Source organism: Pristiophorus japonicus, chromosome 22 (genome assembly GCF_044704955.1).
Source record: "Pristiophorus japonicus isolate sPriJap1 chromosome 22, sPriJap1.hap1, whole genome shotgun sequence".
Classification (NCBI taxonomy): Eukaryota; Metazoa; Chordata; class Chondrichthyes; family Pristiophoridae; genus Pristiophorus; species Pristiophorus japonicus.
The window spans coordinates 6,534,346-6,556,311 of NC_091998.1; the positions used below are offsets into that span (position 1 = coordinate 6,534,346).

General features: G+C 51.7%; 1 protein-coding gene across 1 annotated transcript in view; it reads left to right on the forward strand.

Moving 5' to 3' along the window:
- The first annotated feature begins 666 nt into the window (after window positions 1–666).
- Window positions 667–21,966, forward strand: part of slc29a3 (solute carrier family 29 member 3) — a 29,829-nt gene continuing 8,529 nt past the window's right edge. The window contains exons 1-3 of the mRNA XM_070865346.1: window positions 667–715; window positions 15,009–15,327; window positions 17,353–17,435. Of these exons, the coding sequence (XP_070721447.1) occupies window positions 15,073–15,327; window positions 17,353–17,435 (338 nt within the window). The 5' untranslated portion in view covers window positions 667–715; window positions 15,009–15,072. The remainder of the gene's footprint in view (window positions 716–15,008; window positions 15,328–17,352; window positions 17,436–21,966) is intronic.

A 21,966-nucleotide genomic window follows, 5' to 3' on the forward strand; every position in this document is an offset into this window, starting at 1 on the left:
TCATTCCAGCAATCGTACATTTGAAACAGAGATGCGGAGGAATTTTTTCCCTCAGAGGATGGTGAATCTTTGGAATTGTCTGCCTCAGAGGGCTGTGGAGGCTCAGTTTATGAGTACATTCAAGGCAGAGATAGACAGATGTTTGAGCGATAAGGGAGACAAGGGTTATGGGGAGCGGGCGGGGAAGTGGAGCTGAGTCCATGATCAGATCAGCCATGGTCTTATTGAATGGCGGAGCAGGCTCGAGGGGCCGAATGGCCGACTCCTGCTCCTATTTCTTATCTTCTTATGTTTCCTTTTGTTTTGTTCAATTTTTCCTTCCTTCTATCAATCTTTTTCTCATTCATTCAATCACTCAGTCTGTCTTTACCCACACAGCCCAGCACTGCTGCACACCAAGTGCTGGCACAGTGACTGTGGGGAACCCCGGGGTAGCGAAGCTCCGCCCTGCCGGCTGCTGATTGGCCGGGCGGTGTGAGAGGCGGTGCAGGGGCCGGCTGCTGATTGGCCGGGCGGTGTGAGAGGCGGTGCAGGGGCCGGCTGCTGATTGGCCGGGCGGTGTGAGAGGCGGTGCAGGGGCCGGCTGCTGATTGGCCGAGCGGTGTGAGAGGCGGTGCAGGGGCCGGCTGCTGATTGGCCGAGCGGTGTGAGAGGCGGTGCGGGGCCGAGGCCGGGCCGAGCCGGGCGGTAGAGCGGAGTGACGGTCCCGCAATGGGTGAGTGTCGGGGCCCCGGGCACTCGGGGTCTCCCGGGGGGGGTCTGGGTGTGTGCACAAATTGCTCCAACCCCGGCCCCGCAATCCCGGGGCAACAGCGAGACTCTGCTGGAGAAACTCGTTAGACCCGGGCTGGGGTCCTTGGGGTACAGGCGGGGGGTGTCCCTGGGGTACAGGCGGGGGGGGGGTGTCCCTGGGGTACAGGCGGGGGGTGTGTCCCTGGGGTACAGGCGGGGGGGGGTGTCCCTGGGATACAGGCGGGGGGGGGTGTCCCTAGGATACAGGCGGGGGGGGGTGTCCCTAGGATACAGGCGGGGGGGGTGTCCCTAGGATACAGGCGTGGGGGGTGTCCCTGGGATACAGGCGTGGGGGGTGTCCCTGGGATACAGGCGTGGGGGGTGTCCCTGGGATACAGGCGTGGGGGGTGTCCCTGGGGTACAGGCGGGGGGGTGTCCCTGAGGTACAGGTGGGGGGTGTCCCTGGGGTAGAGGCGGGGGGGTGTCCCTGAGGTACAGGCGGGGGATGTCCCTGGGATACAGGTGGGGGGGTGTCCCTGGGGTACAGGCAGGGGGTTGTCCCTGGGGTACAGGCGGGGGGGGTGTCCCTGGGGTACAGGCGGGGGGGGTGTCCCTGGGGTACAGGCGGGGGGGGGTGTCCTGGGATACAGGTGAGGGGTGGTGTCCCTGAGATACAGGCGGGGGGGGTGTCACTGGGGTACAGGCGGGTGGGGTGTCCCTGGGGTACAGGCGGGTGGGGGTGTCGCTGGGATACAGGCGGGGGGGTGTCCCTGGGATACAGGCGGGTGGGGTCCCCCTGGGGTACAGGCGGGGGGGTCCCTGGGATACAGGTGGGGGTGGGGGTGTCCCTGGGGTACAGGCGGGTGGGGGGGTCTCTGTCACTCACTAGTTAGGCCATAGCTGGAGTACTGCATGCAGTTCTGGTCACCGCATTACAGGAAAAATGTGGTTACACTCGAGAGGGTACAGAGGAGATTTACGAGGATGTTGCCTGGACTGGAGAATTTCAGCTATGAGAAAAGATTGGATAGGCTGGGGTTTTCTTTGGAACAGAGGAGGCTGAGGGGAGACCTTATTGAGGTGTATAAAATTATGAGGGGCCTGGATAGAGTGGCTAGGACAGACCCTATTTCCCTTAGCAGAGGGGTCAACAACCAGGGGGCATATTTAAAGTAATTGGTAGGAGGTTTAGATGGGATTTGAGGAGAACTTTATTCTTCAGAGGGTGGTGGGGGTCTGGAACTCACTGCCTGAAAGGGTGGTAGAGGCAGAAACCCTCACCACATTTAAAAAGTACTTGGATGTGCACCTGAAGTGCCGTAACCTGCTGGAAAGTGGGATTAGGCTGGATGGCTCTTTGTCGGCCGATGGGCCGAATGGCCGCCTTCTGTGCTGTAAATTTCTGTGATTCTATGAAGGGTGTATCTGTCACTCAACTTAAAAAAAAAAAATATCCTGCCTAACTGACTTACTCTGGAGCAAGTTTGTTTTTGTTGGGGAAAATGGCGTTTTTTAACTTACACCAGAAAAAACAATTTACTCCAAAAAAGAAATTGGAGCAAGTCATGGCCAAAATTGGGCTCTGTATCACTAGGACACAATCGTCCTGTCTGAGTTTGTGATCGAGCCATTGATTGTAACCCCACTCAGACATGTATTGTGTCTGCTGGTTCTTTAAAATCTACCTCTTTGACCAAGCTTTTGGTCAATGGTCTTAATTTCTCTTTGTAGAAAGAAAGAAAGATTTGCATTTCATGACCACCGGACATCCCAAAGCGCTTTACAGCCAATGAAATTATTTTTGAAGTGCAGTCACTTGTAATGTGGAAAATGCTGCAGCCAATTTGCGCACAGCAAGCTCCCACAAACAGCAAAGTGATAATGACAAGATAATCTGTTTTAGTGATGTTGATTGAGGGATAAATATAGGCCTCAAGACACCGGGGATAACTCTCCTGTTCTTCAAAATAGTGCCATGGGACCTTTTATGTCCACCTGAGAGACCAGACGAGGGCCTCGGTTTAATGTGTCATCCGAAAGACGGCCCCTTGGACAGTGCAGCACTCCCTCAGTACTGCCCCTCCGACAGTGCGGCGCTCCCTCAGTACCGCTCCTCCGACAGTGCGGCGCTCCCTCAGTACCGCCCCTCCGACAGTGCGGCGCTCCCTCAGTACCGCCCCTCCGACAGTGCGGCGCTCCCTCAGTACCGCCCCTCCGACAGTGCGGCGCTCCCTCAGTACCGCCCCTCCGACAGTGCGGCGCTCCCTCAGTACCGCCCCTCCGACAGTGCGGCGCTCCCTCAGTACCGCCCCTCCGACAGTGCGGCGCTCCCTCAGTACCGCCCCTCCGACAGTGCGGCGCTCCCTCAGTACCGCCCCTCCGACAGTGCGGCGCTCCCTCAGTACCGCCCCTCCGACAGTGCGGCGTTCCCTCAGTACCGCCCCTCCGACAGTGCGGCGCTCCCTCAGTACTGCCCCTCCGACAGTGCGGCGCTCCCTCAGTACCGCCCCTCCGACAGTGCGGCGCTCCCTCAGTACTGCACTGGAGTGTCAGTTGATTTTTGAGCTTAAGTCCCTGGAGTGGGACTTGAACCAATGACCACCTTGCCTCAGGCGAGGGTGCTGCCCAGCATGCCTCTGGCTGTGGGACACTGGTGATCTGCCACTGGGCTACAGACCGATGTTACTACAGTGTATCACTGGGGTACAATGTAACTGTTACTAGGATACATTAAGCTTGTTACTATATCACTAGGACACAATGAGCCTGAAATTCCGATGTCTCGGGTCCGTACAAAGTTCCGATGGACCCGGGAAGGCATCGGAAAAACCGGTTATCAGCGCGCAATGCGCATGCGCTGAAAACCGGCTTTTCCGATCTGTCACATGTCTCGCTTGACAGATCCTCCGCATCTCGGGAACAAGGACATTTGCAGGGCAAGATTTGCGATATTTACGCATATCTTGCCCAACAATGTCCTCAACAATCTTGTGCCTGTAAAAGCAGGCATATAGCCTACTTTTACAGGCGCAAGTGTTTAAAAATACATATAAATATTAAAATTAAATTAAATAAACACATATCAAAACATATTTTATTATAGATCTTTAGTTTACATAAATCTTAAATATGTCGTGTATTTTTCTATTTTTTTTATTAGTGTTTTATGTGTTTGTGGAGGTTTCTCATAATAATGGGAACTCCAACTTACGGAGTTCCCGTTATTGTGATGAGAAAATACTGTACCTTGATTGGTTGCCCAGAGCTATGTGACTCCAGCCCCAGCCCTGCGCCGTCCCAAGATGCACGCGCTCCGATGCGTAGGAGTGAAGGCCTCCGGATCGGAAGTTCGAGCGGACGCAGCACCTTCAGGTAAGTGCGCTTTTTTCCCCCCCTTTTTTCAGTAGTTTGCCCACGGGAAGACCTCGATCGGAATTACTGGGCCAATATTTCTGTCTGAGTTTGTGATTGCAACCTCACTCGGGCATGTAGTGTTGTGGTGATTGTTCACTGAGCTCTTGGTTATATATTTTCTGCCATTTGTCATTTCCAGTTTCCAAAGCCTCCTTGCTTTCGGACACGACCCCCGGAGTACAGTTTGTACAACGTGATTTGTGTTTTCCTTGGGGGCAGTAAATCAGAATAATGAACTTTTATCTAGGTTTTGTCATAGTGCAATCTTAACAGGTCTGTGTATAGTTTTAGCTTTGTTTCCTGCATATTGAAAGAAACAATGTGTTTGAAGAGGATGGTTGAGCGATTAAAATTGGCAATGCACAAAAGGCATGAATTGGAGGATGCAGATATCTCATGCGCAGGGCTGTGGGGCAAAGGTGGGGGGTGGCACCAAATTGGATCGCTTTTTCAAAGAGCCGGCACGGTTATGATGGTCCGAGTGGCCTCCTTCTGTGCCGAGATTCTCCGATTCTGAACAATGTGTGGGGGCAGTAATCAACAACAACAACCTGTATTTATATAGCACCTTTAACGTAGTGAAATGTCCCAAGGCGCTTCCCAGCAGTAGTTGAGAGATAAAAAAATTTGACACCGAGCCACACAAGAAGAAATCAGGGCAGGTGACCAAAGAGAGAGGTTTTAAGTAGCATCTTGGAGGAGGACAGAGAGGCGGGGAGGTTTAGGGAGAAAATTCCAGAGCTTTAGAACACGGCAACAGAAGGTAGGGTCACCAATGGTTGAACCATTAAAATCGGGGATGCACAAAGGGCCCGAATTGGAGGAGCGCAGGGGCTGGAGGAGATTACAGAGATGGACAGGGGCAAGGTCATGGAGGGATTTGAAAACCAGGACGAGGACTTCAAAACTGAGTTGTTGCCAGACAGTGTAGAGTCAGTGTAGGTCAGCGAGCAAACGGGTGATGGGTGAACGGGACTTGGAGTGAGTTAAGATATGGGCAGCAGAGTTTTGGATGAGCACCAAGTTTATGGATACAGACTAATGTTACTACAGTATATCTCTGGGATACATTAACCATGTAACTGTTACTGGGATACATTAAGCTTGATACTATATAAATAACTAGGACACTGTTCCTTTCTGAGTTTGGGATTGCAACCCCACTAAGACATATAGGACTCAAGTTTCGGACCCTCGCTAGAACGACACACATCGGAGAGGCCCGCCCAATTTGTAGAACTGAAAAAGCGGCAAATACTTACCTCGCGATTCTCCGATATCTGTAGGGCCGTTTCCAGCTCGGCACGGCACAACAGGAGCTGCTGGGGGTGGAGCTACAGCCCTGCGCCAAAAACAGTGCCGGCAGCTGCGCTTGTGCGCAGTAGCTCCCGGCTCTCCCAGCGCATCCTGTCTCCGGGCGACCCTATCCCTGGCCGAAGGGACGTCGCCCCCTATCCCGGGCCGAGTGGCCTGACGGTACTTACCTCTTCCGCGGCGGCCTGCCCGGCAACAGGCCCCGCCCGAACTCATCGGCGGCAGGGCCCGCCTGACCGGCATCTCCTGGGGGGGGGGCCCCGTCCCAGCAGGCTGTTGGAGGGCTCCCGGTGCTGCAGTAGGTGAGTAGAAATGTAATTTTTTATTTATTGATTTAAAAAAAATTTTTTTTTTTTAATTGATTGGTTGATTTATTGATTTATTTTTGATGATGGCTCTTTATTTGTAAAAGTGAAGTGTTTAATGTTTGTAAACTTCCCTTCGCCCCTCTCCACTCCCCCTCGTTCCCTGCGCCTGATTTATAAGTGTAGGCAAAGTTTTTCTGAGCGTACAAAAATCTAAGTTAGTTTGGAGTAAGTTTTCGCTGCCTAAACTTGCAAAACAGGCGGAAGGGCATGCCCCCTTTTGGAAAAAAACTGTTCTAAAACAAAACTATTCTAACTCACTAGAATTGGAGCAAACTAAATGCCGAGAATTGCAATTTCTAAGATGCTCCATTCTAAACCAGTTGCTCCAAAAAAATAGGAGCAACTCAGGCCGAAACTTGAGCCCTTAGTGTGTCTATTGTGTACTGAGATCCTGGTTAGACATTTTCTCTGATATACCTCCTCTCCAGTTTACAAAGTGTCCTTGCTTTCTGATCAATCTCTGGAGTACAGTTTGTACAGCGTTTCCTGAGGGGCAATAAATGAGAATAAAGCAGCTCCTTTCCTGGACCTTGTTAAAATATAATCTTAACAGATCTGTGTAAATTTTGAGTTTGCTTTCCTGTATATTAAAAGAAACTATGTACTTGAAGGGGACTAATGTGCAGGGTTATGGGGAAAAGTGGGACTGAATTGGAGAGCTGGCACAGGCATGATGGGTTGAGTGGCCTCTCTGATTCTGCACAAAGTGCGGGGGCAACTATCGGGCACAGTGACTCTCGTGCAGCATGTCAAAAGTGTTGCTGTTCATTTTACCACACTGTGGTTATTAAGGTCGGATGTTTACCAGTTTTGAGATTTTGCAAAGTAGATTTGAAAACCTCCTGAAGTTGATTAATATTTTAATAGCTGTAATTGGAACAGGTGGACAAGAAGAAATTGCCCTCCCATGTGCTGGGATTATAATATGGAATAATAATGGGATATATGTTTCCCACATTACAACAGTGACTACACTCCAAAAGTACTTCATTGGCTGTAAAACGCTTTTGAGACGTCTGGTGGTCATGAAAGGCGCTATAGAAATGCAAATTTTTTCTTTCTCTAAACGGTTGTTTGAGTTTTTATGGTGCGGTTCACTCTGAAGTTTTGAATCAGTGAGGGGCAGTTTGGGCTTTAGCCCAATTCTGTGTTTAGTATAAATTGGGTGTTGCACCCCACTTTGATTGTCGGGTGGCGTTGAATGAGCAGGCCTCCTTCAGGGAGTCTTACCCCTGACTTAATTTACACTATAATTGTTGAGTCAGTGCAAAGTGAACCCACTTGGCCCCAATGTGACAATTGTTGTAGTGCGATTGCACCAGTTACTCTTGTTGCCTTTTGTCACCATACTAAAATTTTCAATTTTGCTCATTCAGCCCGAGTCTGTCTTTATAAGCAGTCCTTATTGAGATGATCGGAGGAATCTTAGCACATTGCTTTCCTGTGATTTTGTACACCTCCCAATAATTCTGTTCTACTCGAGCCTTCCTTTCCTGTGGCTCAGTGAGTAGCACGCTCACCTCTGAGTCAGAAGGTTGTGGGTTCAAGTCCCATTCTTGCTATTGAGGAAGTGTAGCCAAGGTTCACCAGACTGATTCCCGGGATGGCAGGACTGACATAGGAGGAGAGACTGGATCGACTAGGCTTGTATTCACTGGAATTTAGAAGGATGAGAGGGGATCTCATAGAAACATATAAAATTCTGACGGGATTGGACAGGTTAGATGCAGGAAGAATGTTCCCGATGTTGGGGAAGTCCAGAACCAGGGGTCACAGTCTAAGGATAAAGGGGTAAGCCATTTAGGACCGAGATGAGGAGAAACTTCTTCACTCAGAGAATTCCACAGGTTCAAAATTCTCTACCACAGAAAGTTGTTGGGGCCAGTTCGTTAGATATATTCAAAAGGGAGTTAGATGTGGCCCTCATGGCTAAAGGGATCAAGGGGTATGGAGAGAAAGCAGGAATGGGGTACTGAAGTTGCATGATCAGCCATGATCATATTGAATGGTGGTGCAGGCTCGAAGGGCTGAATGGCCTGCTCCTGCACCTATTTTCTATGTTTCCAAGGGCTAGAATTTCGCTAACCTGTTTTTCTGGCGCCCTCACTTGAGGTGCGCTGCTTTTCTCTGCCTCCAAGCACGCCGAGAAAAGATGTCGGTATTCTGGCCGCTCCCCAGCCTCTCCTCGGTCATGGCACAGCGTGGCCCAATGGATTGGGGGCGGAGTCAGGGACCTCTGCACATGCGCGCTAGAGTCTGCACGCATGTGCAGTAGCTCCTGGCAGGCAGTTTCTGCAAACGCGCGCTGCAGGCTGTGTGGGAGGGGCTGAAACACGCTGCCCCTCGCCCTGGCCGAATGGGCTCATTCATCGGCGGCCCGCTACATTCCCTAACGTAGGTCTTCTATTTTTTATTTGTTATTTACTGATTGGTCTTGGTGCTTTAGGGGCAGGGTTGCTTCTATTTTATTGCTTATTACTTTTTGTGCTTTGTTTGGTGCTTGGTGGTGCTTTAAATGTAGTTACTTGCGCCGATTCCTTAACTATAACGAAGGTCTTTCTGTGCGGACAAAAGTGGACACATACGCTGCCCTAAGTTAGTTTAGTACAACTTTTTTCTGGTCAAATTGGCATAAATGGTGTAAGTGACTGGGAACACCCCCTTTTTGAAAAAAAAAACTGACCGAACAAAATACCTAACTATCTCACTTACACTGGCGTAAATTAAATGGCCATATTTGCAACTAAAATGATACACCAGAAAAATCAAGGTACGCCAAAAAAACCCAGTGCAACTCATGGGGAAATTTGGGCCCATAAAACTTAAGCATATAAATCTCGGCTGACAGTGCAGTGCTAAGGGAGCGCTGCACTGTCGGAGGTGCCGTCTTTCAGATGTCAACCTCTCGGGTGGATGTAAAAGATGCCACAGTGCTATTTCAAAGAAGAGCAGGGGAGTTATCCCCAATGTCATGGACAATATTTATCCCTCAATCAACATCACTGAAACAGATTATCTGGGTCATTATCACATTGCTGTGTGTGGGAGCTTGCTGTGAGCAAATTGGCTGCTGTGTTTCTCACGTTACAACTGTGACTATACTCCAAAAGTACTTCATTGGTTGTAAAGCACTTCGAGACGTCTGGTGGTTGCGAAAGGCGCTATATAAATGCAAGATTTTCTTTTCCTTCATTTGAATGCAAGTTGTCAGTGAGGTGACCTTCAGCTGCCCCACACCTGCACTCTGGAATTGTCTCCCTAAACTATTCAGTATTGTCACACCTCTCCCTACCTTGCTAAACCTCCTGAAAACATGCCTCTCCAAGTCTGCCTTCGGCTATCTCGGTAATCCCTCTCCCACTTCCTGATTGGTGTTCTCCAGTCCCCAGTGAGATTTCTTGGGGCGTTTCGCAGTTTTTCCGTTGCATTTAGCTTGGCAGGGCAAGGTTTTGTTTCAGTCTTGTTACTTGAGCATGAATATTCCACTGGGTTGTGCCTTTAAAAGGGACGTGAAAATGGTATTGCCAACATTAAAGAAAAAAAACGTGCCTTTATTTAGCACCTTTCATGACTCGGGATGTCCCAAAGTGCTTCAGAGCCAATGAAGTACTTTCCAGCGATGTTGGTTGAAGGATAAATAAAGGGCAGGAGAACTCCCCTGCTCTTTTTCGAAATAGTGCCGTGGGATCTTTTACATCTACCCGAGAGTGCAGTCGGGGCTGTGGTTTAACATCTTATCCAAAAAGATCGCACCTGTGACAGTGCAGCACTCCCTCAGTACTGGCGCACTTCCAAAAAAGCATTTGCTAAATCCACCTTTTACTCCTCTGTGACATACATCAGCTTGCTTCGGCAATATCGCTCTTGCCTCTGACTCAGAAGATCACGTGTTCAAGCCCCGCCCCAGTACAGTATTGTCAGGAGGTGGTGTCTCTAAGTTTCTGTTCGTACTTTCAGTTCCTAATGAAATCAGATACACCAGACGTGCACTCTGCTCCTGGCAAGGGTTTCACCGAGATTGTTTAGTCAGGCCATTCACGAGGCGACGTGTGTCGGGTCAACGCTGCAGATCCCTCTTGATGAGCTGGCATGTCACAGCGATGACGACCTTTCGGAAGTGCAGCCTCCTAAGGCACGTGTTATCGGCGATTGCATCAATTGGGAGAATAACTGTTCGCTATAACAACAGCAACTTGTAGTAAGGCGTTTCACAGGAGTATTATAAGACAAAACAAATAAATTTGACACCGAGTCACATAAGGCGAAATTAGGACAGGAAAGAGGTTGGTTTTAATGAGCGTCTTGAAGGAGGAAAGAGAGGGAGAGAGGCGGAGAGGTTTAGGGAGGGAATTCCAGAGCTTGGGGCCCAGGCAACACAAGATACAGCCACCGATGGTGGAGCGATTATAATCAGGGATGTTCAAGAGGGCAGAATTAGAGGAGTGCAGACATCTCGGGGTTGCGGTGTGGGGCGGGGCGGGGGGGGGGTGGGGTGTGGGGCGGGGCGGGGGGGGGTGGGGTGTGGGGCGGGGGGGGGTGTGGGGCGGGGGGGGGTGTGTGGAGCGGGGCGGGGGGGTGTGGTGCGGGGCGGGGGGGGTGTGGTGTGGGGCGGGGGGGTGTGGGGTGGGGCGGGGGGGTGTGGGGTGGGGCGGGGGGGTGTGGGGTGGGGCGGGGGGGGTGTGGGGCGGGGCGGGGGGGGTGGTGGGGTGTGGGGCGGGGCAGGGGGTGTGGTGTGGGGGGGTGTGTGGTGTGGTGTGGGGCGGGGGTGGGGTGGTGTGGTGTGGGGCGGGGGTGGGGTGGTGTGGGGTGTGGGGCGGGGGGGTGTGTGGGGCGGGGGGGTGTGTGTGGGGCGGGGGGGGGGGGTGTGGGGCGGGGGGGGGGTGTGGGGCGGGGGGGGGGGTGGGGGGTGGGGTGTGGGGCAGGGGTGTGTGGGGCGGGGGGGTGTGGGGCAGGGGTGTGTGGGGCGGGGGTGTGTGGGGCGGGGGGGGGTGTGTGGGGCGGGGGGGGTGTGGGGGGTGTGTGGCGGGGGGGGGGGTGTGTGGAGCGGGGCGGGGGGGGTGGGGTGTGGGGCGGGGGGGGGTGTGTGGAGCGGGGCGGGGGGGTGGGGTGTGGGGCGGGGGGGGTGGGGTGTGGGGCGGGGGTGTGTGGGGCGGGGGTGTGTGGGGCGGGGGGGGGGGTGTGTGGGGCGGGGGGGGGTGTGGGGCGGGGCGGTGGTGGGGTGTGTGGGGCGGGGGGATCTGGTGGGGTGTGGGGCGGGGTGGGGTGTGGGGCGGGGGGGGGTGTGGGGCGGGGGGGGGTGGTGGGGTGCGGGGCGGGGGGGGGGGGTGTGGGGCGGGGGGTGTGGGGCGGGGGGGGGTGTGGCGGGGCGGGGGGGGTGTGTGGGGCGGGGGTGTGTGGGGCGGAGGGGGGGGGGGGGTGTGGGGCTGGGCGGGGGGGGGGTGTGGGGCGGAGGGGTGGTGTGGGGCGGGGGGGGTGTGCGGGGCGGGGGGGGTGTGCGGGGGGGGGGTGTGGGGCGGGGGGGGTGTGCGGGGGGGGGGGGTGTGGGGCGGGGGGGGGGCGGGGCGGGGGTGTGTGGGGCGGGGCGGGGGGGGGGGTGTGGGGCGGGGGGGGTGTGTGGGGCGGGGCGGGGGGGTGTGTGGGGTGGGGCGGGGCGGAGGGGTGGTGTGGTGTGGGGCGGGGCGGAGGGGTGGTGTGGTGTGGGGGGGGGGGTGTGGGGCGGGGGGGTGGTGTGGGGCGGGGCGGGGGGGTGTGTGGGGCGGGGCGGAGGGGTGGTGTGGGGCGGGGCGGGGGGGTGTGTGGGGCGGGGCGGTGGTGTGGTGTGGGGCGGGGCGGAGGGGTGGTGTGGTGTGGGGCGGGGGGTGGTGTGGTGTGGGACGGGGGGGGGTGGTGTGGGGCGGGGGGGGGGGGGGGGGCGGAGGGGGGTGCTGCAGGAGATTACAGAGATAGGGAGGGACAAGGCCATGGAGGGATTTGTAAACAAGTGAGAATTTTGAAATCGAGGCAATTGAAGTGCAGGAATGATTTTGAATTAATTAGTAAAATAGAACCATAAATGATTACATTTAATTAACAGCACAGAAACGACCCATTCAGCCCAACTGGTCTATGAACATTAGAAATAGGAGCAGGAGTAGACCATTCAAAGAGATCACGGCTGATCTTCGACCTCAACGCCACTTTCCTGCCCGATCCCCATATCCCTTGATTTCCCTGGAGTGCAAAAGTCTATCGCTCTCTGTCTTGAATATACTCAAAGACTGAGCCTCCCCAGCCCTCTGGGGCAGAGAATTCCAAAGATTCACCACCCTCTGAGTGAAGAGGTTTCTCCTCATCTCAGTCCTAAATGGCCGACCCCTTATCCTGAGACTGTGACCCCTGGTTCTAGACTCCCCAGCCCGGGGGGAAACACCCTCCCTGCATCTACCCTGTCAAGCTCTGTAAAAATTTTGTATGTTTCAATGAGATCACCTCTCCTTCTAAACGCTAAGGAATATAGGCCTAGTCTACTCAATCTGGTGTCTACGCCAGTGTTTATACTCCACCGGATCATGAGGAGTAACTTTCCAAAAGTGTTTTGTTTATGGATGGTCAGGTTGCAACATGTACCCAACAGTAAGAGTTAAAATGCTCAATGCTTTCATTTTCTTTGTAAAACTCATCAGTAATGCAAATAAGATAAAGCGATGCAAGAGAAAAGCAGAATTGTAATTACTGGCACACGGTAGCTTGTGACTGTAAAATTGCAATGTCAGACTGTTGTGTCAGCCGTGACTCAGTGGGTAGTACTCTCTCGTCTCGGAGTCATAGAAACATAAAATTCTGCCGGGACTGGACAGGTTAGATGCAGGAAGAATGTTCCCGATGTTGGGGAAGTCCAGAACCAGGGGACACAGTCTAAGGATAAGGGGTAAGCCATTTAGGACCGAGATGAGGAGAAACTTCTTCACTCAGAGAGTTGTTAACCTGTGGAATTCTCTACTGCAGAGAGTTGTTGAGGCCAGTTCATTGGATATATTCAAGAGGGAGTTAGACATGGCCCTTATGGCTAAAGGGATCAAGGCGTATGGAGAGAAAGCAGGAAAGGGGTAGTGAGGGAGTGATCAGTCATGATCTTATTGAATGGTGGTACAGGCTCGACGGGCCGAATGGCCTACTCCTGCACCTATTTTCTATGTTTCTATGAGTCAGAAGTTTGTGGCATGAGCTGCCTCATGTGAAAAGCTGAGCAAGCATTGTTGATGTTGTTGAAGCAGCTACCCCGTGCACTTCTGCAGTTGTCACGGTGTGGTTTACACTGAGTCATGTTCATGGTTGAAGCCACAAGAACATAAGAAGTAAAGAAAGACGTGCATTTATATAGTGCCTTTCACGACCACCGGACGTCCCAAAGCGCTTTACAGCCAATGAAGTACTTTTTTTGGCGTGTAGTCACTGTTGTAATGTGGGAAACACAGCAGCCAATTTGCGCACAGCAAGCTCCCACAAACAGCAATGTGATACTGACCAGATAATCTGTTTTTGTTATGTTGGTTGAGGGATAAATATTGGTCCCAGGATAACTCCCCTGCTCTTCTTCGAAATAGTGCCGCGGGATCTTTTACGTCCACCTGAGAGAGCAGATTTAACATCTCATCTGAAAGACGGCACCTCCGACAGTGCGGCACTCCCTCAGCACTGCACTTGGAGTGTTGGCCTGGATTTTTGTGTTCAAGTCCCTGGAGTTGGACTTGAACCCACAACCTTCCGACTCAAAGGCGAGTGCACCAACCACTGAGCCACGGCTGACTGCTAAATAGAAGCAGGAGTCAGCCATATGGCCCCTCGAGCCTGCTCCACCATTCAATAAGATCATGGCTGATCTTCTGCCTCAACTCCACTTTCCTGCCCAGTTCCCATATCACTTGATTCCCTTAATATCCAAAAATCTATTGCATGATCTGTATGCAAAGCAATTCTCTGCGGTAAGACCGCCTCTTTTAAATCTCAGGCGCATGCTTGTTATTTTTAACAAAACGTAGTTTCTCCCCAGAAGTGAAGTGGATTTTCTTATTCCAAAGTTGATTTATTTTCTTAAAAATGTAAAGTCTCACATCATCGCACGAAAATTAAAACTTCCCGTAAGGCACATGGTTTGAAAAGTCTTCACCTGGTTTGAGGTTGGCCCAGAACAGTGGACCAAATGGCAGTGTTGCATTTCCCAAAAGGAATCTCAGAAACTTACGCAACAGAAGGAGGCCATTCGGCCCATCGTGTCCATGCCGGCCGACAAAGAGCTATCCAGCCTAAACCTACATTCCAGCTCTCTGTCCGTAGCCCTGTAGCTAACAGCACTTCGGGTGCACATCCAAGTACTTTTTAAATGTGGTGAGGGTTTCTGCCTCTACCACCCTTTCAGGCAGTGAGTTCCAGACCCCCACCACCCTCTGGGTGAAGAAATTTCCCTTCCTGGGGTTAAAGCATCATCATCATAGACAGTCACTCGGAATCGAGGAGGACTTTCTTCCACTCCCAAAGTGAGTTCTTTGATGGCTGAACAGTCCGATACGAGAGCCACAGACCCTGTTACAGATAGTCGTCGAGGGACGGAGTCGGTGGGGCTGGTTTGCCGCGCGCTCCTTCCGCTGCCTGCGCCTGGCCTCTTCACGCTCTTTGCATTGAGACTCGAAGAGCTCACTGCCCTCCCGGATGCACTTTCTCCACCTCAGGCAGTCTGCGGCCAGGGTCTCCCAGGTGTCAGTGGTGATGTCGCACTTTGCCAGCGAGGCTTTGAGGGTGTCTTTATAATGTTTCCGCTGTCCTCCTTTGGCTCGTTTACCATGAAGGAGCTCCGCATAAAGCATTTGCTTAGGGAGTCTCGTATCTGGCATGTGTACTATGTCGCCTGCCCAGCGAAGCTGATCGAGTGTGGTCAGTGCTTCATAAGACTGGCATAAAACATTTAGGGTGGGGGGGGAAATGAAGTTTGATTCATTCCATCACCATAAGCCACTGCTCCATCATCTGACATGAATGGAGCTATGGGACCCGAACTCCGAAGGACCAGAATGAATGATGGGATTCAATGTTTAGAAGGTTGCGTTTGTCATGGACATTCCCCAGGAACCAATGGCTGTGACCATTGTGTTCCCGCCGCCTTCTGAAAAATTCGCTAACCCACACTGTATTCTCTTTTCGCTTCAGCACCGTAGGAGACCTGAAAAACGGAGGTAAATATCGCAGTGAGCTCATCCCAGCTTGTGAGAATATGGAGATTCCAGGCGCTCCGTTTCAGGACCCTGGCTCGCAGGCGGAGGAGGAAGATCCTCTGATCGCCAAGCCGCTGGTTCGAAGCCGCTTCCACCAGGCCCCGCCAGACACCTTCAACGCCGTGTACCTGATTTTCTTCATCCTCGGGATTGGCTCCCTGTTACCGTGGAACTTCTTCTGCACGGCCAAACACTACTGGCTGTACAAGTTGAGCAATGCGACGGATCAGTCTCCCCGGCAGGACGACCTTGGCGTGAGTGTCGTGTAAATTGCGGCGTTGTGTCACGGTATACTCAGTAACTTTCTGTTGGATGGTCGGGTCGGGTGGTGTCGAGGTTACAGTACTGGGGGAGCAACCCTGCAATTGTGAGTTCACATCCCACCATGGCAAGTCACGAACTTGAATCCAATAAATCTGGCTCTGCTTTCGTACGGTGGTAGCAAAGCAAATCAAACGCCAATATCTCAGTCGGATATCCAGAGCCAAAGCTTCCGGTGTAACAGCGTGGATATCCTGTCGGCTGCCTATGAGTTCCCTCTGAGGGCAGTGCTCGATGATGTGCTCCAGGGTCTGATTAGGAGCCCCACAGTCACATGACGGGGAGGCTTTAATCTCCCACCTATGGAGAAGGTGGCACCACCGACCGTGACCGGTTCTGAGGCGGTCGATGGTTGTCCACTGTTTGCGAGGAAGGTTTGATCCTTCAGGTTGTACTGTGGGCTCCTCGATGAGGAATCCATTCCGTGTGTCGCAGTCCTTCCAAACATTTCGCCTTCGGTCATCAAGGCTGAGAGGAGAACACTGAAGGGTTTTGGCAACGGTGCAAATTGGCCTTGTAGACTTGAGACGGGTTGCTGGTAGGTTGTTCGAGTCGGCCTGGATCGGCATGTCTTTGCTGATGTAGCGGTTGTATTCTCTGGACACTGTGTATTCGCGGAGTAGGTGTGATGGTGCGATGTTTGCAAGCACGGGGAGAATAAATCTGGCTATTTGTGACCTGACATTTGGTGGGATAAATGATGGTGAAAGTTTAAAAACTCAACTGATTCATACATTTCGGGGAAGCTGCCACTCGAACCTGGCTGGATGTAACTCCAGCTTCAAATTGTGTGGTTGACTCTGAAATTGGCCAATCGCTTTCTCAGGGCACCTACAGGGCAATCAGTACGGAATCGCAAGTGTTGCCACGTCCCAAGAATAACAAAAACTCTTGGGTTTATGGCAAACAAAATTCAACTCAAACCCTCCACCCCCCTCAAACAACACCCAGGGGCTGCATACCAATATTACCAAGCTTCTGTCCAACAAGCTCTCCTTCGTATTGTCTGGCATCCATGAAAACTCTTTCTTTCTTCCGTTCTTATTTCAACCAACTCATTCTTACCAGCAGTTACATAGAATGTACAGCCCAGAAACAGGCCTTTGGGCCCAACAGGTCCGTGTTCCACACCAGCCCCCTCCCACCCCTCTTCATCTCAACCCATCATCGTATCCTTCTATTCCTTTCTCCCTCGTGTGCTTATCTAGCCTCCCCTTAAATGCATCGATACTATTCGCCTCAACCCCTCCCTGTGGCAGCGAGTTCCACATTCTCACCGCTCTGGGTAAAGAACTTTCTCCTGAATTCCTGATTGGATTTATTAGTGACCATCTTACATTGATGGCTTCTCGTTTTGGACTTCCCGCACAAGTGGAAACATCTTTTCTACATCTACCCCCATCATAATTTTGAAGACCTATCAGGTCACCCCTCCGCCTTCTCTTTTCTAGAGAGAAGAACTCCGGTCTGTTCAACCTTTCCGGATAGTTATGACCTCTTCAGTTCTGGTATCGTCTTTTGTGCACTTTCTCCGGTGCCTCATACGAAGGTACGAAAAATGACGGACAGGTAAAGACCATTGGACTGGCTTCCTTCCGTGCTGAAAATTTCTAAGATCTGGCCCATCAAGCCTGTCCCACACAATTGCCATACCTTGTGTATCGCAACATATCCACTCCACCCAAAACCGCCTGATCTCCTGGGAGAGGCAAAAAAAACCCCAGGCCAATTTGGGGAAAAATAAATCTGGGAAATTCCTCTCCCACCCATCTGGGGGATCGAAACTAGTCCAGGAGATCACCCTGGCCATTAAATTCCCAGCAGTACCTACCCTTCTGTAAGAGGTAATCTCCGCTGCAGACTCGAAATACTTTCAGTAGTAAGGAGAGCGGGTACACTAAACACTGCAGCAATCTGATGAGTGAGGAGGCTTATGATCGTTTTGCTTCTAATTCCAGAGTTACTTTGAAAGCTACCTTTCGATTGCATCGACTGTGCCTTCCGTGCTGTGCCTGGTGATGAACTACCTCCTCGTCAACAAGTAAGTGTCACCGACAGGATTTGAATGCTGTGTATCTGATTTCGACACAGCGTTTTATGGTAAAAATGATTGGAATTCATCACCACTCTAGCGTGGCATTGTCGTAGCCAGCCCTGTTTGAGAATATATTCCGGGAGAATATTGCCCATTCAGAAACTTCAACACCGAGTTGGCTGTTCAGCCCATCGTGTCTGCGCTGGCCCGACACAGCTATCTCATCCTGTGTGTCTCAAGTTTTCAAGTGTTTATCTCATTTCCACTTAAATGTCTTGATTGGCTGGGCTGCAATCATCACTTGTGCTGATGTATTCCATGTTTTAACAAGTCTTTGCGTCAAAAAAGATCCTTCTCATCTCCCTTGTCCCAGTCGAAAATGTTTCACTCTTTGCCCTCACAAACTCTTTCATAATTTTCAACACTTCTATTAAAGCCCCCTTAGCATTCTCTGCTCAGTTGAATAGATCCTTGGGGCGGGATTTTCGGCTTTGCTGATTTTGGGCGGTAATGGCAGTGGGGCGGTACAGTTTGCGCCTCAGTCAGTGACATTGGGCAGCTGGGCCCTGAGTGTGGGGCGGGTGTTAAGGGAGGCGTTGTACACCTCTCTCCCAGATTTTTTTTCCCCCTAAATTGGCCTGGGTTTTTTATCTGGTTTTTGCCTCTCCCAGGAGATCACAGGGCTCCGGTTGGGGTGGAGTGTAGAATGCTTCGGTGTAAGGGGTGTCGCAGTTGTGTGAGGCGGACTGGTTGGGCTGGGAGCTCTTTACCTTTCCGCCATTGTTCATAGGTTTCTATGTAACCTTCAGGGCTGCTGACCGAGGGCCGTGTGGCTCTTTGTCGGCCGGCGCGGACACGATGGGCCGAAATGGCGGCCTCCTGCATCGTAAACTTCTGTGTTTCTCTCTCTCAGGGCGCTAGGCCAGCTGAGCATGGGAAAAATCCCAGCTAAACAGCCGGCCTCGGAGCACCCTGAGAGGCCTGGGGAGAAAAAAAAAACCTGACAAAAGCCCATCAATAACATCCCCAATAAATAACCCACGCCACCACATCATAAATCGCAAAAGGAAAGAAAAAACAATCGCACTTGCCCGCGGGCGACAATACTGACTTCACTGCAGCCGCTACAGGTCGGACTGCCCGCTTTCCCAGGCGGTCCCAGCAGGGGGCGCTGTGGGGCGCTACGGGTCGGGCGGGAGTCAAAAACTGAGCCGGTGTCGCAACCAGGGGGGGGCGTTGCAGACCTGCTCGCCTCTCCCGGGCGGTAATGCTCCACGCCCTGCCTAAACCGGCCACGAAAACCCCCGCGGGGCGCTGGAAGCTGGCCGGCCGCCCGGAAGAGCTCGCCGCCACCATTGCCGCCCCTCTGGAGGTGAAAACAGAGGCGGACAGGAGCAGTAAATCCAGCCCTTGGTTATCAAATCTCATTTGTCCGAGCGATATCCTCTCATCCCTTGGCTGGGCCAGAGATGGCAGCATAGAGCAGGCAGTGGTTTTACAGATAATCTGCTGGATTGCTTTCATCACCTGAGGGGGGTCGGAGAAGAATTTCCAGAGTGTTTTTCCATTATTGATCCCTGGGTTTTTCACGAGATTGCTTTCGTCTCCCAGGAGATTACATGGCGATGGGGTTGGGGGGGGGGGGAACAATTAGGAAGGGTCTCACTAAGATGCTGCCTGCCATTTTTGTATTTTTCCACATGCACGCTGACCACACCCAGCTCAACCACTTCACCACCTCTCAGTCCCACCACCATTTCTGTTCAGTCTCAGACAAGCAGCATCCTTCAGCTAAACATTGGAAAGAACAAAGAGGAACCAATCGAGCTCAGCATCTAAAAATAGTTCCATTTAATTGCTAACTCACACCAAGTCCCACCCATCCCTCCCTGTGCTCGCTGACCGACATTGGCTCCCGGTTAAGCAATGTCTCAATTTCAAAATTCTCATCCTTGTTTTCAAATCCCTCCATGGCCTCGCCCCTCCCTATCTCTGTAATCTCCTCCAGCCCCACAACCCCCCGAGATTTCTGCGCTCCCCTAATTCTGCCCTCTTGAGCATCCCAGATTATAATCGCTCCACCATCGGTGGCCGTGCCTTCTGTTGCCTGGGCCCCAAGCTCTGGAACTCCCTCCCTAAACCTCTCCACCTCTCTACCTTTCTTTCCTCCTTTAAGAGGTTCCTCAAAACCTACCTCTTTGACCAAGCTTTTGGACATCTGCGCTAATTTCTCTTTATGCAGCTCAGTGTCAAATTTGTTTGTCTTGTAATACTGCTGTGAAATGCCTTGGAACGTTTCATTGCATTAAAGGCGCTATATAAATGCAAGTATTTGTTGACCTCCCAATGTGCATACTCAGATGACTTGTTCGCCCTACCCTCGCCACTGAGTATCTGGTTGTGAAGGGGCTGACCATGTCTGTAGCTAAATCTGATCCAAAATCCAGGCTACTCATGGCCTGCACCATGGGAGATCATCCCGTGAAAAGGTTACATTTGCTGTGTCAACAGTTCTCTTCCACCTTTGTGTCGTTCTCCTGAATAAGCGTAGGACTTTCCCTTGTGTTAAAAGTAGTAATGGGGGTAACGTCAGCATAAATTGACTCTGCAGTCTTTCGCGTGTGCTCCATATTTACCCTGTGTCTGAAGTGCTCCCCCGGGAGATGCATATTGTGGCACCTGCCTTTTCCTCCACATTTGTATTTTATCTTCATAGAATCTTACAGCACAGATGGAGGCCATTCGGCCCATCGTGCCTGCGTTGGCTCTTTGGTAGAGCTATCCGATGAATCCCACTCCCCTGCACTTTCCCCACCATCCTTCAGTTGTTTCCCCTTCCAATACTTATCCAATTCCCTTTTGAAAGTTACTATTGAATCTGCTTCCATTGCCCTTTCAGGCAGCGGGTTCCAGATCGTCATAACTCGTTGGCTACGCTTTTTTTCCCCCTCATGTCGCCTCAGCTTTTGCCAGTTACCTTAAATCTGTGTCCTCTGGTTACTAATCCTTCTGTCCCCAGAAACACACACTCCTTATTTACTCCATCCAAACTGTTCATGATTTTCAAATCTCCTGGTAACCTTCTCCACTCCGAGGTGAACAACCCCAGCTTCTCCAGTCTATCTGAAGTCCCTCATCCCTGGCACCATTCTGGTCAATCTCTTCTGCACCCTCTCCAAGGCTTTCATAGAAACATAGAAAATAGATGCAGGAGTAGGCCATTCGGCCCTTTGAGCCTGCACCACCATTCAATATGATCATGGCTGATCATGCAACTTCAGTACCCCATTCCTGCTTTCTCTCCATACCCCTTCATCCCTTTAGTCATGAGGGCCACATCTAACTCCCTTTTGAATATATCGAACGAACTGGCCTCAACAAATTTCTGTGGTAGAGAATTCCACAGGTTCACCACTCTCTGAGTGAAGAAGCTTCTCCTCATCTCGGTCCTAAATGGCTTGCCCCTTATCCTTAGACTGTGACCCCTGGTTCTGGACTTCCCCAACATTGGGAACATTTTTCCTGCATCTAACCTGTCTAAACCCGTCAGAATTTTATATGTTTCTATGAGATCCCCTCTCATTCTTTTCAATTCCAGTGAATACAAGCCTAGTCGATCCAGTCTTTCTTCATGTGTCAGTCCTGCCATCCCGGGAATCAGTCTGGTGAACCTTCGCTGCACTCTCTCAATAGCAAGAATGTCCTTCCTCAGATTAGGAGACCAAAATTGTACAAAATATTCAAGGTGTGGCCTCACCAAAGCCCTGTACAACTGCAGCAAGACCTCCCTGCTCCTATACTCAAATCCTCTCGCTATGAAGGCCAACATGTCATTTGCCGCCTGCTGTACCTGCATGCCAACTTTCGATGACTGATGTACCATGACACCCTCCCCTTTTCCCAATCTGTCACCATTCAGATAATATTCTGCCTTTCTGTTTTTGCCACCAAAGTGGATAACCTCAAATTTATCCACATTATATTGCATTTGCCCACTCATCTAACCTGTCCAAGTCACCCTGCAGCCTCTTTGCATCCTCCTCACAGCTCACACCGCCACCCAGCTTGGTGTCATCTGCAAACTTGGAGATATTGCATTCAATTCCTTCGTCTAAATCATTAATATATATTGTAAATAGCTGGGGTCTCAGCACTGAACCTTGCGGTACCCCACTTGTCGCTGCCTGCCATTCTGAAAAGGACCCATTTATTCCTACTCTCTGCTTCCTGTCTGCCAACTAGTTCGCTATCCAATCTCCCCTTAACCTTCTCTGCTCCGAGGAGAACAACCCCAGCTTCTCCAGTCTTTCCACATAACTGAAGTCCCACATCCCTGGAACCATTCTGGTAAATCTCTTCTGCGCCCTCTCCAAGGCCCTCACATCCTTCCTAAAGTGTGAACGCAATACTCCACCTGAGGCCTCACCAGCATAACTTCCTTGTTCTTGTACTGTATATATCTACGTGATTTTTTTAACAGCCTTCTCAGCTTGTTCAACCTCCTTCAAAGATAGCTCGGGTCTCTATGTTCCTGCAC